General features: G+C 50.4%; 1 protein-coding gene across 1 annotated transcript; it reads right to left on the reverse strand.

The window, feature by feature from the left end:
* Positions 1–7094: 7094 nt before the first annotated feature.
* On the reverse strand, positions 7095–16440 carry LOC142071807 (class I histocompatibility antigen, F10 alpha chain-like). Its single transcript, XM_075127357.1, has 7 exons — positions 16419–16440; positions 15964–16281; positions 14060–14335; positions 11722–11820; positions 11272–11304; positions 7934–7975; positions 7095–7366 (listed from the first exon to the last, which is right to left on the reverse strand). The coding sequence occupies exons 1-7, from the start codon at positions 16438–16440 to the stop codon at positions 7362–7364; spliced, it is 795 nt and encodes a 264-aa protein (XP_074983458.1). The 3' UTR covers positions 7095–7361.
* Between the last annotated feature and the right edge of the window lie 709 nt (positions 16441–17149).

A 17149-nucleotide genomic window follows, 5' to 3' on the forward strand; every position in this document is an offset into this window, starting at 1 on the left:
CACCCCATCCTCCTGCCCTGAGCCCCCTCCTGCACCCTAACTTTCTCCCAGACCCCCACCCCAACCCCCTGTCCTGAGCCCCCTCCCACATTCTAACTCCCTCCCAGACCCCCACCCCAACCTCCTTCCTGAGCCCCCGCCCGCATCCTAACTCCCTCCCAGAGCCCACCCCAACCTCCTTCCTGAGCCCCCGCCCGCATCCTAACTCCCTCCCAGAGCCCACCCCACCCCAACCCCCTGCCCTGAGCCCCCTCCCACATTCTAACTCCCTCCCAGACCCCCACCCCAACCTCCTTCCTGAGCCCCCGCCCGCATCCTAACTCCCTCCCAGAGGCCACCCCAACCTCCTTCCTGAGCCCCCGCCCGCATCCTAACTCCCTCCCAGAGCCCACCCCAACCTCCTGCCCTGAGCCCCCTCCCGCACGCTAACTCCCTCCCAGACCCCCACTCCTACCCCAATCTCCTGCCCTGACCCCCTCCTGCACCCTAACTCCCTCCCAGAGCCCATCCCACCCCAACCTCCTGCCTTGAGCCCCTTCCCGAACCCTAACTCCCTCCCAGAGCGCACCCCACCCCAATCTCCTGCCCTGAGCCCCCTCCTGCACCCTAACTCCCTCCCAGAGCCCACCTCTACCCCAACACTCCTGCCTTGACCCCCCTCCCACACCCTAACTCCCTCCCAGACCCCCACCCCTTCCCCAACCTCCTTCCTGAGCCCCCTCTCACATCCTAACTCCCTCCCAGAGCCCACCCCACCCCAACCTCCTGCCCTGAGCCCCCTCCCATGTTCCAAACCCCTGATCCCCAGCCCTGCCCCAGAGCCCGCACCCCCAGTTGGCCCCCTCACCACCTTCCGCACCCACCCCCCTGCCTCAACCTGCAGCCCCTCCTGCGCTCTGAACCCTGCATTTTTCACCACAGCCTGGAGCCTGGGGGCCACAAAATCGAATAGCCCTGGGCCCAAAGAGGCTGCGCGGGGGCTCGGGCCAGAGGACTCCCCCAAACCCTCTCCCCACCAGCAGCACGGTGCTCCGGGGGGAAGGGGCCTCTCCCCCTTGCCGGGCGCTGGCAAGCGGGAGCTCTGGGGCCAGGAGAGAGGCCTGTGGCAGCCCTTCATCCCCAGCTGGCTCCCCTCCCGTCTACCCCTCTCCTCTCCAGGCCCCTGCTGCGTGGCCCTTCATCGCTGGTGTGCGAGCGCGCGGCTGAGAGGGAACTTAGACTCCAACCCCCTGCTCGAAGCAGGGCCAAGCCCAACTAAATCATCCCAGCCAGGGCTTGGTCAAGCCGGGCCTTAAACACCTCGAAGGAGGGAGATTCCACCACCTCCCGAGGGAACCCATCCCAGTGCTTCACCACGCTCCTAGTGAAATAGTGTTTCCTAACATCCAACCTCGACCTCCCCCACTGCAACTGGAGACCATTGCTCCTTGTTCTGTCCTCTGCCACCACTGAGAACAGGCGAGCTCCATCCTCTTCAGGTCGTTGAAGGCTGCTATCAAATCCCCCCCCACTCTTCTCTTCTGCAGACTAAATAAGCCCAGTTCCCTCAGCCTCTCCTCATAAATCATGTGCCCCAGCCCGCTAATCATTTTCATTGCCCTCTGTTGGACTCTCTCCAATTTGTCCACATCCTTTCTGTAGTGGGGGGCCCAAAACTGGACACAGTACTCCAGGTGTGTCCTCACCAGTGCCGAAGAGAGGGAAAGAATCATTTCCCTCGATCTGCTGGCAATGCTCCTACTAATGCAGCCCAATAGGCCGTTAGCCTTCTTGCTGTTAGCCTTCATGTCCAGCTTCTCGTCCACTGTAATCCCCAGGTCCCTTTCAGCAGAACTGCTGCTTAGCCAGTCGGTCCCCAGTCTGTAGCGGTGCATGGGATTCTTCCGTCCTAAGTGCAGGACTCTGCACTTGTCCTTGTTGAACCTCATCAGATTTCCTTTGGCCCAGTCCTCCAGTTTGTCTATCCAGCATAGGGGTAGGGTCCAACTTTTCATTTCTACTTGATAGCACGTTATTTAATAAAATGGATACATTCAGGAGCAGTAATGGTCTCGATGAGGTTTGAAATGCAATGTCCTGAGCTTGGCCTTGGGGTGACGGTTTATTTGTGACTTTCCTGCTGTGAAGGAGGAGGAATAACATGGGTCTGGATTTCTCAGATTCATTCATCTGCAGAGGGGAAGAATGTGAGAATGGGCCTTCATGGGGTGAGAAGGGACCTTCAGGGAAGTCTCTTGACGTGTTTCTTTTAAATTACAGAGTCTAGCAGGGCTCTGCTGTTTATTCCCTGCAGGTATCATGCATTCCTAGATCTGGAAGGTTTATCTCAGTGGTTCTGAACCCACGGCCCGTGGGCCACTTGCAGCCCAATCAGCACACAGCTGTGGCTCATGTGACATCATCAGGGGCATTCAGGTAGTATCTGTGTTGTGTGGATGCAGCCCACATAAGGAGGGGGCTCAGGACTGGGGCAGAGGGTTGGAGTGCTGGGGGAGAGGGCTCCAGCTGGTGGTGCAGGCTCTGGGGTGGGGTTGGGACTGAGGGGTTTGGGGTGCAGGAAGGGGCTCAGGACTGGGGCAGAGGGTTGGGGTGCGGGGAGTGAGGGCTCCTGCTTGGGGTGCAGGGTCTGGCGTGGATCCAGGGATGAGACGTACAGGCTGCAGCGGGGAGTGAGGAGTCCCCCCAGCCCTCTCTCTGTGCAGCAGCCCGGGGCCAAGGGAGAGGCACCTCTCCCCGCCTGCACGGCCTTGATAGCCTGCTGCATGGCCACGTGGCTTAGAGGGAACTTAGGTAGCTGCCAGGCAGCATGAAGGAAACACCCCTGAGTGGTGCGATCCCCACAGTCATTGATACAAACAGGCTGCTCCACGTCTCACAGAAGTCACACAGCCAGACAGCTTTGGACGGGTTGGGAGACACCCCCAGTGATGCCCTGGATGTATGGCTGGCGGAGGAGGAGGAGGAAATTGGGCAGTTACCTCTGCATGACATTTTCCTGGAGTGGCTTCCCTGGGTGGAGTGCCACGTCTGGGCTTGGCCGACTAGCATGGGCTGGTGGGGCAGGAGAGTGCTGCAGAGCTGGGAGGAACGGCTGTGGGAACCGGACGTGGGGAGGTTGAAGTGTAGGTTCCTGGAGACCTGTGCAGCGCTCAGCCCGGAGCCGCAGGGGTGGAGTCCTGACACGAGAGTTCCCCTCGGCCCCAAGAAGCATGTGGCCAGGGCCAGTCTTAGGGTAGGGCAGTGTGGGCCCCTGCCGAGAGTGCTGTAGCCAGGGGGCACCGTGGTGCAGAGGCTGCCTGCGGGGTGCAGCCTGGCGTGGCAAGAGCATCTGCTTCCCTGCCCCTGAGCAGAGCCCCCCTGCTCCCCACCCCCAGAGTGTCCCTCCCAGCCTGGCTCCACGTTCTGCCCCTGCCCTCTGCCCCTGCGAGCCGGGTCTCCCTGTGACGCTGCACTCCGTATTCTTTACGGAAAAGTGCTCACGAGTATGAATATGACGTAACTGGAATATGCTTTACGCAAACTGCCTCTTGTGACAGATCATTGAAAAAGTTCTAATCAACTGAATGAGTTCATCGTATTTGTATGCATTGTCATTTCCATGTCTGAAGTTAGAAATATGAGGTATAAAGGTGGATTACTAATGTCGTCAGACAAAGGGAGGGCCATTAATGGTATTTCAGGAACTGGATGGCTCCAGTTAACTAGAACTAGTTGTGAATGGTTTTGTTTTCCTGTAAGCCTTCCTGCGGATGTGTGGGCTAGCCCATAACCTATGGAGACTGGGGTCTCACAGGGACGTGTGACCATGTCACCTGATACTGGAATCCATCTTAAACCAGGTACTTTTCCATAAGGAACTGGGAGGGTCAAGCTGAAATAAGGACTCCCGCCTTTTGCCAAATCTATATAAGGGGGTAAAACAGGAGGGAAGCTGCGGCCAGTCAGCAGAAAGCCCCTGCTCACCATCCAGGATGTCTGCTGGAACTAACATAAACTAAACAGGGGGAATGATTGGGACCGGACTAGAAATGCGTCCAGTCTGTGAAAAAAAGCTCATTGGAACATCTTTGAGGGTGAGATATTGCATGGAGCCAGTTTCTTAGTGTATTAGGTTTAGTCTTGTGTTTGTTTTATTTTACTTAAAAACAAACAATGAAATGGGGATGTTTGCACGACAATGATATGAATCGATGTCTGTATTTTTATATCTTTAGACGCCCAACAAATATATAAAAATCTGCATTAAAATAACAATTAGTAAGTTTGCAAAACTGAGCAAAGGAAAGTTCGGAAATGCCAGGATTCAGGGAGTCTGAGTACTGTGCACGTGCATTTTGACACAGTCTTTAATTGCACAATTGTACTATTTTTTTCCACAGGCCCCTCATTCAGTGACCATTGAAGTATTGTTTGCCTTTATGTAAAGAGTTCTCACTTTGGATGGGCTAGCACCAGCAGGAGAGTGAATTTGTGTGGGGGGGTGGAGGGTGAGAAAACCTGGATTTGTGCTGGAAATGGCCCACCTGTTGATCACTTTAGATAAGCTATTACCAGCAGGACAGTGGTGTGGGAGGAGGTATTGTTTCATATTCTCTGTGTGTATATAAAGTCTGCTGCAGTTTCCACGGTATACATCCGATGAAGTGAGCTGTAGCTCACGAAAGCTCATGCTCAAATAAATTGGTTAGTCTCTAAGGTGCCACAAGTACTCCTATTTGAAAAAGTTTTGAATCTGTTTCTCTCTCTCTGTGCACATACGCCTACAATAACCGTATTTGACAAAACCCACACACAGACTTAAACCTGTTGCCTGAAAGTATTTTTAATGCTAATAGTTGCATCTATTTGACATTTTTCAAAACACTTTCTCAACGGTTCAGATAAATTACATCTTTCTTGGAGACAAGTATCAGGGGGGAGCTGTGTTAGTCTGTATCCCCAAAAACAACGTGGAGTCCGATGGCACCTTAAAGACTGTTGCCAGCACCCAGTGCCCAGAGGCCAAACAACAGCAGGGGTTCGTTACCCGGTGTGCTTCACTCAATAATCACAACGGGGTGGAGAAGCAGAAAAGTTTATGTGCAGCTGCAAACAAGGTCCAGGGAGAACAGAATCTCCAATCCTGCACCCAGAGCAGGTCATTACACACACTTTTATATTCCTTAATGCTACTGCACTACACATCAGCCAATTAAAACTTTACACAAATACTCTGCCTTCCTTATCTGGGTTACAACAATGTTTACTTCCTGCAACCGCTAACAAGCATTCCTAGCAACTTAAACAACCAGCACGTCCTGCCTGGCCTTGTAGTTCTCTCTCCTATTATCTTTAACTTGGCGTCAGCAAACCTTACACTATAAGGCATTATCTGCGGCTGCAACATTGTTTTAAGAGCAAAAGAGCTTACTCAAACCAGCCAGGCCTAAATTCTATTAAGGGGCATTGAGAAGAAGCCCTTCGGCCTTCAGCAGGGAGACTTCCTCGACCCTTATTGCCTTCCATCCCCTCGACTTAACTAGTGGCCATGCCCTGGGGTCTCCAAGAAGACTAACCGATTTATTTGGGCATAAGCTTTCGTGGGCCCATGAAAGCTTATGCCCAAACAAATCGGTTAGTCTTTAAGGTGCCACCAGACTCCTCATTATCTTTCTTGGAGGTTATTTTCAGGCTATACTATGGCTTGATTTTATTTTTCATTTAATGCACTAAGAATATAAACAATATAGGCCCTGGGCACATTTCACAGCACTGCAGGCGGTCGTTGAACAGGGCACTTGTGGTGTGAAAAATGTTTCTCTTGAGTCTGGACCGTGGCTATATCGTGACCAAGAAATTTGGACCTTGACAAAAAATAATTATCTACCCCGGCATTAAGGGCTGCTCTGAAGAGGACGGTGATCAAGTGTTCTCCAGGTGCACTGACAGTAGGAGACGGGGGATTTAGGTTAGACATTAGGAAAACTCTCTAGCTCTAAGGACAGTTCAGTGTGGGACAGGTTGTCACAGACTCACAGGCCAGTGCCCTCTTGGCTCCGTATGGGAACCGGCCTTTCAGAGTATTGAGCCTACATGAGGTCACACTCTTTGCTCAGGGTTTAAGTTGTAGGCTTCTCCTCCGCCTCCCAGTACCGCCCGTCTGAGCCTCCAGCATGCCTGCCTCTCTTGAGCCTGCAGCGATTCTCAGCCAGCGCAGCACAGAAGGGTTTATTGTACGTCTGGAGCAGATTACAAGACCTTCTCAGGGGCGTTCATCAGGGTCTGTCCCCATCCAGGTGGGCTCAGGCCGCTCTTTGTTCCCCGACCAGAAGTGAATCCTCCTTTCTGCGGCCCACCCCATATCACCTCCAAGGCCCCACTTCCATCTGTCTTCTTTCCCGGGCAAACAGGTCTCCAGGTGACTCTCTCTTCAGCTCTCTGTTCTCTCCGCTGCCCATAACTGGCTGGCTCCAAGTTGGGATGGGCCTTCAGGTCCATCAGTCGCTAAGTTACAAAGTGCCCAGGCCATGGTCTGGGGTCCAGGCTGCTAGACTGGGTCACACCTGGTCCTCTACAACAACAGACACCCCACCTCCCACCTGGGTTAGACATGCAGCACACGGGGGAAACTGAGGCACACAGTATACATACGCAACGTTAGGAAAATCCCCACTTCGTCACACAGGTTGCCTAGAGAGGATGTGGAATCCCCATCATTGGAGGTTTTTAAGGACAGGTTGGACAAACACCTGTCAGGGATGGTCTAGGTTAACTTGGTGCTGCCTGAGATTGGGGCTGGACTTGATGACCTCTTGAGGGCCCTTCTAGCCCAGCATTTCTATGGCTCTATGAATGGTGAAAAGGACATTAGAGGCACTTACAAACTAAACGCAGACACTTATTCCTGTCCAACAGACGTCCGCAGCTGATGATGGCAGCAGCGCGAACAGCTGCGAGTAGACCCGGCCATTTACCGTGTTATAATCATGAAATTCGGCAGGAAAAAAAGCCGTCCCCACCACAGATGCACAAGCAGTTACTGCTGACAGACCTAGCTCACCGCACCGCGCAGCCAGAGCACGGCGTGCCCACACTGAATGGGGCAAACACTGAACTCTGACTAACAGAGATTTTAATCCAGTAAAATTTTGGAAATTATTTTGTGCAAATAAAACATTATTACAGAAAACTATGACATCTGGAAAGCAAAACGTCGTTCAGTGAGCAGAGAGATGAGGCCAGAAATCCCACACGGGACCCTCCAATTGCCAGAGAAAAGCTAGGGAGGGGTTGACTGGTTCTTGTAGGGAGACAGAGCAGAGCTCATCCGTCTTCCTCTCGGGGGTCCCCTCAGGCCGTAGCACGGACTCCACCAGGCTCAGTTAAGCTGCAGAAGTTAAACACAGGCAACGTCTGTCAAAGGGAACCTGCCATCATGTTTTGCAATGACAGTGCAGGCTGCGGTCGGGGCGGTCGCCCTAGTGGCTGCAGGGTTCAGTGGATAAAATCTCTAACCCCGCTGACAAAGCTTGTAGCTCCAGGGTCAGAGACCCGGGTTCCTGGAGCCCCAAGTGCTGGGCTCTGTCCCTGCTGCTTCCTCCCTGCAGTGCACTGGAGACTGTTCTCTGAAGCAGCTGGAGTTATCCTTGCAAAAGCTGAGCTCAGCCCACGCTGTACCAGCAGCCACAGAGAAATCCCTCTCACTAGCGTCTTTCACACCTAAAGTCATTGCAGCGAAAACAAGGGGGATTTGGCTGCAAACCTGTTCCTGCACCCCCAGTGTGAATAAAAGGGAAATAAGAGATCCCAAACTCCCCTGTTCTGCTCCTTGGGGCTGGTTTGCTAGAGGGGATGGGCCAGGGAGACTCAGGGTCCAATGACTTGGACTGGGTCTCTCTCTCCAGAGGCCTCAGTGAGAGCAGTGAACCCCTAGGCTAGAGCCCCCCTCACTTACCCTGGGCAGATAGGTCAGAACCACTAGATCCTTGGTCGTTTGCTGTGCAGAGGAGGAGGAGAAGAGAGAGTATATTAGCGTCTCTCACAAGGCAGGGTTTCAGTGTAGTTGTTAGATACGGGGACTCCTATCCAAAGGGAACAGTCATCACCTCACTCTTCCCAAGCAGTGAGCTGGTTGGTGCACAGACCAGCCTACAGGGCAGCTGCCCAGGATTTCCATTATTCACGTGCGAAAAACGTCACCATTGCAGGGGGACAGCACTGCTCTGTGCTCTTCATGCCTCGTCAGAACGGGAGCCCAGACTACTCAACACTCAACGGCGGGCAAAGCAGGAGATGCTGGGCTAAGGATACTCCTGCTAAACAACCTCAACTCTGCCTCCTTTGGTCTGTGCCCAGAGGGGTCCCTCACGCAGACCACAGATGTTACCCTCCCCCCGCCAATGAACAGCAATTCCCGCCTTAATCAATGGCGCTGCACCGAACAATGTGGACGGTATGAAGAGGAATGCAGATTTGGGGCGGTGCTGGGCACACAGACAAGGGCAAGTTTGGTTTGGCATGGTGCTGGTCTATTCCTTGTTCCTATTCCCAGACCCACTGGGGCAGAGTTTGAGTTGCGTGGGAAGCATCATAATTAAGAGCTTACCAAATTCATGGTCGGTTTTGGTCAATGTCAGTCACAGGATGTAAAAAATTGTCATTTTCATCATTTCAGCTATTTAAATCTGAAATTTCACAGTGTTGTACCTGTAGGGTCCTGACCCAAAAAGCGGCTGGGGGGAGGGGGGCAGCAAGGTTATTGTCGACGGGTCACGGCATTGCCACCCTTACGTCTGCGCTGCTGCTGGGGGGGCACTGCCTTCAGGGCTGGGTGCCTGGCCAGCAGCCACCGTTCTCTGGCTCCCCAGCTCTGAAGGCAGCACGGAAGTAAGGGTGGCTATACTGTGATCCCCTCCAATAACCTTGCAAACCCCCTCCGCCCCCCACAACCCTCTTCTGGGTCAGGACCCCCTGTTAGAGAAACGCAGGTCTCCCCTGTGAAATCTGTATAGATTTCATGGTCCGTGATGCGTTTTTTATGGCTGTGAATTTGGCCATAATATCTCTGCATATCCTGGTTTGCCAACCTTTGACTTCTGGGAATTAAACACTCCCATTCTGAAAGGACACAGGGAGCCCAGGGCAGGGCTGAGCACCTGCCACCTCAACTCCCCATTAACAAAGTTCTTGCATGTGAATTTCTGTTGTTCTGGAGTAACGAGGAGGAGGGAAGGAGGCACGACTGAGGGCCAGCTGTAGGAGAAAGGGTGGTGCTCTGCGGAGGTTTTGTTGGCACTTCTCAAACCCCCTCCGTTACCTGCTGGGGGATCCCTGAGAGCATAGAGAGAGAGCTGGATGACTACACCCTAGCAGGACCCGGCAGATCTGTGCACTTTATACTGGCTCTTCATACCAGATATTAGAGGGCCTCAGATGCAGTCAATAATGTATGTAAATATCTCCCATAATTTTTAGTCTTGGTCCTGTTGGTAAAGCTAATTACAGGAGACAATTGAGGAGGGGATTTGAACACGTGGTCATCGAGGCGACAGAGTGGTGCTGATCTGAAGTCAGTGGAAAGACTCCCATTGGCTTCAACAGGCTTTGGATCAGGCCCAGATTTCACAAGCACCAAACCAACTTTCAGGTAAGTCAAAAGAAGTGTAACATTAAAAGCAGGTCAGACACCTTCAGGGTCACACTCAGCCACACACAGCACAGCTCTAGGGGGATAATAATTCAGCCCAAAACCACCGTATACATTCCTGACTATCGCCTTGTCTACACTACTAAAATTGGGACCCATGCCCGCAAGCCATGCAGTTCCACCAGAGAGAGCAGGGGTGGAGCAATTGAGGAGATGGGGTTCAGGTGTTTTTAACCCTTGTATCATCTAGGACTTCCTCGGAGCAAGGTTAGAGAACATGTGTCTACAGCCACTCTACACTACTGAAGAAGACCTCTGCTGGGAAAACAACACAGCAGGGCACAGATTATCCAACAAATTCTTGGAATGTATTGGAGACAATTTTTCTTTCAGAATGTGGAGAAAGCTATTAGGGGAGAGGCTGTTCTAGATTTGGCTTTGACAAATAGTGAGGAACTGGTTGAGAATTTGAAAGTGGAAGGAAGCTTGGGTGAATGTGATCATGAAATGACAGAATTCATGATTCTAAAGAATGGTAGGAGGGAAAACAACACAATAAAATAATGGATTTCAAGAAGGCAGACTTTAGCAGCTCCCTGAGTTTACTAAGGTAAGATCCCATGGGAAGCAAGTCTAAGGGGAAAAACAATTCCGGAGAGTTGAAAAGTTCTCAAGGAGACATTATCAAGAGCACAAGTGCAAATTATCCCACTGCACAGGAAAGAAATGAAGGATGGCAAGAGACCACACTGGCTTAACCAGGAGATCTTCAATGATCTAAAAATCAAAAGAGTGTCCTACACAAAGTGGAAGCTAGATCAAACTACAAAGGAAAACTGTAAACAAATAACACAAGTATGTAGGGGGAAAATTGGAAAGGCCAAGGTGCAAAACGAGATCAAACTAGCTAGAGACATAAAGGGTAACAAGAAAACATTCTACAAATACACTAGAAGCAAGAGGAAGATCAAGGACAAGGTAGGCCCATTAGTCAATGAGGAAGGAAAGACAATAACAGAATATGTGAAAATGGGAAAAGGGCTAAATGACTTTTTTGTTTCAGTTTTCACCCAAACGTGTCATAGCGATTGGATGTCTGACATAGTGAACACCAGTGAAATTGAGGTAGAATCTGAGGCTAAAATAGGGAAAGAACAAGTTAAAAATTATTTAGACAAGTTAGAGGTCTTCAAGTCACCAAGGCCTGATGAAAAGTATCCTAGAATAGTCAAGGAACTGACAGAGGAGATATCTGAGTCAATAGCTCTGAAAAGTCATGGAAGATGGGAGAGAGGACTGGAAGAGGTGGTTAAGCACTGGAATAAATTGCCTAGAGAGGTTGTGGAATCTCCCTCATTGGAGGGTTTTAAGAGCAGGTTACTCAGGGATGGTCTAGATAATACCTAGTCCTGCCATGAGTGCAGGGAACAGGACGAGGTGTCCTCTTGAGGTCCCTTCCAGTCCTACGATTCTATGGTACTAGAGCAATAGTTGGAGATTTCCCTAAAATCCTCAGTGTAGACAAGGCCTATGAGTGGGAGCGAGGATCTCCTGTCAGTGCTTCCAGGCTAAAATCCACAAGCAAATACTGATGGCTGTTCAGAGATGGCCACTTGAAAAGAGGCGATGGGTCTCTTGTCACTTACCCTGAGCTACAGCATAGCCGTCTCCCTTCTTCCCTGCAGAGAGAAGGCAAATTTCAGTGAATGCAGCTCCCAAGGCAGGAACCGACTCCGATCTGTGTCCACAGCTCAGAAACCAGGCCCCTGGCCCAGCACAGCCCCCTGGAGCTCAGTAATGGACTCAAGGTCCCAGGCGCTCACAATTGGCAGGAGAGAAAGACACAATGAGACTGTTTCCAAAGACCTCGGCGCACTGGGTGCTGAGCTCTTTGGAAAACCTAGCCCCATCTAAACTGTAACCCACACCCAGTTTCTGGGTCTGGCCTTCCAGCAGCTCCCATTGGGGGTCATTAGCTCAGTCCCGCAATGGGGCAGTTACACCGGACTGACACAGGCTCCTGTACTGCTGTTGCCCTTAGGCGGGTGTGCAGGGCCCGGCAAGTCCAGCGAATCCCCCCATCCCAGGCTCTTTACCTGGGCGTTTCTTTTTCCAGACGACTACTCCGATTATAGCACCAACCAGGACAACTGCAGTGATAACTCCAGCCACAGTGGGAATCAGATTATTTGGTTCTGAAATGGAATGGAAAGAATGATCAATGGGGAAAAATCCCCCTCCCCCCACCTCTAAAATCCCCCTTTCATCCCACTGCAGGGATCCGTCAGTCAGCTCCCCAAGTTAGGGCTGAGTCCTGCAACCCTCCACCCCTTCCACTGCAGCCACCATGCATTGCACCCCACCATAGGAAGTCCTGGACACAGTCTCTACCACTTCAAGTCATAATAAATATTTAGCACTTAAACTCGAAGACTTTTATAACATTAACCAATCCTCAGAACTGTGGGAGAGCATGGATGTCAGTATCATCCCTACACGGGAAAGGGGGGAGACTTGCTGAAGATCACACAGTGAGGCAGTGCAAGAGCCAGGAATTGACCCCAGGAATCCTGGCTCTCAGCCCCTCCTGCTCTAACCCCCCTAACCCCAACTCCCCTTCCAGAGACAGAACCCAGGAGTCCTGGCTCCCAGCCCCTAACCCCCCTTGACAACGCTGACTTTTATGACTAATGGAACAGTCCCACTGTGGGAATCTGGTGCCAAACTGGAAACTGACCTCAAAGCTCTGGATTTCCCTGCCATGAATGGAGTTACAGACACAATGCGTGTTTTTTGAGGGGGCAGGAAGTGAAGAGGGGAGGATAGAAATATTAATACTGTTTTTGGTTTATATAAACCTGTTAAACCCCACGTTCTGTATACACTTTCAGTTTCATTAATCAGCTTCTCCTGTTGTCTGAAAGAGCCACATGATAATACAGCAAAAAGAAAAATATTTCGAAGAGAATAAGGAAATGTGGGTTATGACACAAAAATTGGCAAGGGACGTGGGAGCAGGATCGTGATGTGAAACCGTCTGCTGACGAGAGTCCCGGTGCACATTGCCCGCTCAGAAATCGTTTGCACTTCCAAATGTTGCATTTTTCCCCATCCCAATTAACCAAGCAAAAAGATGGCTGGAAGGGAGCTCCATCTGTAATAAATTATTCCTAGACTTTCTTGTGCTAGGGGCATAGGAGTCTCTCCCCCGTGATGCAGGGCTCTAATCTGCCTCCTCGCTCCATTCCAAGGCCATACCTCCCTTCCAGCATCACTGCGCACAGAAACAAGCTGCTCCCAACATTAAACCTCTCTCTCTGGCCACATGGGCAAGAATGAAGAGCCCATAGAGCCGTGTTTCTGAGAACCTGCTGAATCAGGGGACCGGAAGGGACCTCGAGAGGTCGTCTAGTCCCGTCCCCTGCACTCATGGCAGGACCACAAGTGCATGAAGTTGAGACCGATGTGGAAGTATATAAAGGGAATTTGGATGCAGGCCTCTGAAATGAACAGAAGTCAGGCTAACTCTAGCTTTAATAACGCAAGATTTGTAGAAGCGGGGATAGTGCGAAGCGAGTGGAAAAGAACTGTGAAAGAGGCTGTTGTGACCTTGTATTAGATAAGAATAGAACGTAGACTATAAGAGAAATTAAGCAAAATGAGATATCATGAAGGAATATGTATAAACAATATGCAGCTGTTGCTTATTATTGTCTGTAATAAAGGTATAAATACTTGCTCTAATTGTTTATCTGTAGAGAGACCTGCCTAGGTGTGGGAAACCCTGTGTCCTAGGGCACTCTCTCCCTCTGTGCAATTGCTTGAGATAATAAAGTGTATCTGACTTGCTGCACCCAACCTGAGAGTGAGAACTGTGTTTTTCTCTGACACCGGGCTGCAAGCTGAAGCAAGACCAATTCTGTGTGGAAATAAGGGGCAGATTTGAGCTTCCCCTGGGATGTGGTAAATTCTCCATCCCTTGGAGACTTTACATCTGGAATGGGCATCTCTTTCTGAAGGATGAGCTCTCGTTTGCTCACAGATGACCAGACTGGATGCTGGGGTCCCTGGCGTGATTCCCCCCTGCCCTGGGCTATGCAGGAGCTCAGATCAGATGATTAGAATGGTCCCTTCAGGCCTTAATGTCCGATTACTAATCTTCTCCCTTCAGAGACAGTGTATTGCTGAGATGTATCCAACAGCCCCAGAGGCAGCAAACTGGAGAGCAAGACATGAGCCCCAGGCACTGTGGGTCCCAACTCCAGCACAAGAACTTGATGCAGAGGGACAGGGCCAAAGGGGACAGGGCCTCACAGACCCTGAGGAAATTCCAGCTTCAGCCTAGAAATCCGAATGAGAATTTTTCAGGGGTTGAGTTTAATGGATTCCCCCTCTCCCACAAGGAAAAAAGAGACACACACACAAATGCCTTACCCCAGGAGACGGAGAGTGGCTCTGATAGGCTTTCATGCTCCACGTGACATGAATAATGGCCTTTGATCTTGGGATCAATCTCCATTGTCACCCAGGTCTGGTAGGTCCCATCCCCACTGGGTAGGATGCCTTCAGAGTAGGTCTCATGCTGTCTGCTCTCCCCATTTCTCAGCCAGGTCACGGTGATGTCCCGGGGGTAGAACCCACTGACCTTACAGGAGAGGGTGGTGAGGCCGTCATGAGATGACCTGTCGCTCACTCTAGCTGTTGGGCGCACTGGGAAAAAGAAGAAACTGAAGTTAGTTATTTTCAAGCTCTAATCCAGGCAGCCTTTGCTGGAGCTTTGCAGCATGAAATTCTGAGACCCCAGGAGTGGGAGAGGACGAAAGTCCATGAGACGGAATCCCTCTGATGAGAGAGAGCCACCATGTTAGAGAATTCCTGTGCCCAATTCACAGCATCAGCAACGGTGAACCCCCAATCCAGGTCCCTGACCTGGCCTCTGCTCCCAACCACAGTGACACAAGTACCTTGAAAGGCTTCACTAAACTCCAGATACAGGTGTCAATCATGTGCTAGGTTTGTGCCCATCTCCTCTCAGTCCCTGGATATGAAAGAGAGAAGAATCTTGCCCTGGCCAGGGAGCAAAAAAATGAACTAGATAAAATGACCAATTAAAGATGGAAAGGGCCCATTAAACAAAAAGTGACAGTGCTAAATTGCCCCTCAAATTAACTAATATTAATTGGCTAATTTCTTGTAGGTTGTTACCAAATCTATTTACCCCAATATTATGGATTTCAAATGCATTTACTCTTATGTTGAAAAATCAGTTTCCCAGCCCGTTGGCACTGAAATATACATTAGACTGCTGTGTATGGCTTTTACTTCTTGGCATTTGTAAAGATGGCAATTGACAAGATAATGTTCTGCTGAGGTTCCTGAGAGAAATAAGTAACTAGTATGTTGCAAAAAACTGGGTACAAATTTCAAGTAACTTTGAACAGCAAGTGCAAACTGTTTGGGAAGGGAAAGATTAGGGTGTGTAATGATGCTAACTAATCTGGGAAATGTGTGTACATGGTAACACACAAGGTACATATGTGGGTAATAGCGAGTTAACATTTTGAAGCAGACTACGCTGCAACTGTCCTCCTGAGTCGGAGTGGTAAAGCATTTAACCTCTTCCCTTCTATGTTTGTGCTGATTAATCTTTACTGAAAAAGCTCTGATAAATTTGAGTGTGATTATCAGATGTCTTATTGATAAAAGAATCAAGGAATAAGTAAGAGGGTGTTGCAGCAAAGGTAGGTCTTGAGGGGGAAAACTTTAAGGTCAAGGGGTGCCTTCTTCCAGATTAGTATGGGGAGGGCAATTCCACATGTAGGGGATGGCATGGAAGAAAGCACATAAATGACTGTGGGAGAAGTTTGGACAAAGGCAACAAGAACAAAGCTACCGTCATTGGTGGAACACAGGGGCTGGGGGTAACATAAGAAAATATGATGGTGCAGACAGTGAATGAGGAAGAATTACATGGTGAATGAAGCTGGTGTCCAGAGAAGCGGTGGCTCTTCCATAATTAAGTAAATTACTCTAACATGCACACACATTGGCAGATTGCCTTGATAACTACTGTGTCACACCAGGGGAAGAGCTAGAATGTGTGCTGCAAATTTGGGCTCATTTGATCAGCTTCTCTACAGTGAGCTGCTTTTAAAATTTTCAATTTCTTATCTTTTTTTCCAGCAGCGCTGGTGGGGAAGGGGTTCTTTCCCCACCCATCCCTGGTGCAAGGTTCGCTGAATTGCCCCTTACTCCCCTGCTCCATTTTGGAACTGGGGCTGGGGAATGGAGATGTAACTTGTAGTGACCTCTTGGGTGGGGCTTGTCCCCCAACTTACCTTTCCTCTGCAGAGTCTCCTTCCCGTACTCTAGAGAACTCCTTAGCCAGGGAATACATTTCTCCTCCAGGTAGCGTTTCCACCGCTGGTTGTCAAGTACTTCAGCATCCCATCGCCTCTTGGAGATCTGAGCCCCAATATCTGCTGATACCCAAGTCACGGTCTCCTTATCGAAGGTAAGAAAGTCGCGTCCGTCATATGAATCCTGGTAAAACCCCCAAGTGGTGTTGTCTTCCCGGAGATCACAGCCGTATATCGTCTGGATAATGTGAAACCCTGAAACACAGCTGAGGGTCAGCAGCAGCCTCTCTCTGAAATCTCACCAAGACCCCATTGCAGGTAGACCACTGGGTCCTCCCCTTGCTACTGGGCCCTCCCTCCCCTGAGAAATGGGGTTCCCACTTATGCTGCTGGGTCCTAAACCCTCCCAGCTCCTTTCAGGAGGGAAGCCAAACCCACAGGGGGCCCACACTCCATCTGTTGGGTCTTTGTACACTAAAGACCCCCCACTATAGAGAGCTCACAACCTTCAAGGATCACCTCACTGCTGCTTGTTCTTGTATGTTCCCTGTAGGGAGTGCAGGGTGGCACAACCCCAGAGGGAGTACTCTGGATATTAATAGAATCATAGAATATCAGGGTTGGAAGGGACCTCAGGAGGTCATCTAGTCCAACCCCCTGCTCAAAGCAGGACCAATCCCCAACTAAATCATCCTAGCCAGGGCTTTGTCAAGCCTGACCTTAAAAACTTCTAAGGAAGGAGATTCCACCAACTCCCTAGGGAACGCATTCCAGTGTTTCACCATCCTCCTAGTGAAAATTTTTTTCCTAATATCCAACCTAAACCTCCTCCACTGCAATTTGAGACCATTACTCCTTGTTCTGTCATCTGCCACCACTGAGAATAGTCTAGAACCATCCTCTCTGGAACCCCCTTTCAAGTAGTTGAAAGCAGCTATCAAATCCCCCCTCATTCTTCTCTTCCACAGACTAAACAATCCCAGTTCCCTCAGCCTCTCCTCATAAGTCATGTGTTCCAGTCCCCTAATCATTTTTGTTGCCCTCCGCTGGATGCTTTCCAATTTGTCCACATCCTTCTTGTAGTGTGGGGCCCAAAATTGGACACAGGACTCCAGATGAGGCCTCACCAATGTCGAATAGAGGGGAACGATCACGTCCCTCGATC

Source organism: Caretta caretta, chromosome 4 (assembly GCF_965140235.1).
Source record: "Caretta caretta isolate rCarCar2 chromosome 4, rCarCar1.hap1, whole genome shotgun sequence".
NCBI lineage: Eukaryota > Metazoa > Chordata > Testudines > Cheloniidae > Caretta > Caretta caretta.

Excerpts from the sequence above, each read along its gene's own strand:
- LOC142071807 (XM_075127357.1), bottom strand. The coding sequence starts at position 16,440 with ATGGAGTGTGGGCCCCCTGTGG. Across the intron at positions 11,305-11,721 it reads CTGGAAAAAGAAACGCCCAG|GGAAGAAGGGAGACGGCTAT; the intron begins GTAAAGAGCCTG and ends TTCTCTCTGCAG. Across the intron at positions 7,976-11,271 it reads CGGCTATGCTGTAGCTCAGG|CAAACGACCAAGGATCTAGT; the intron begins GTAAGTGACAAG and ends TCCTCTGCACAG.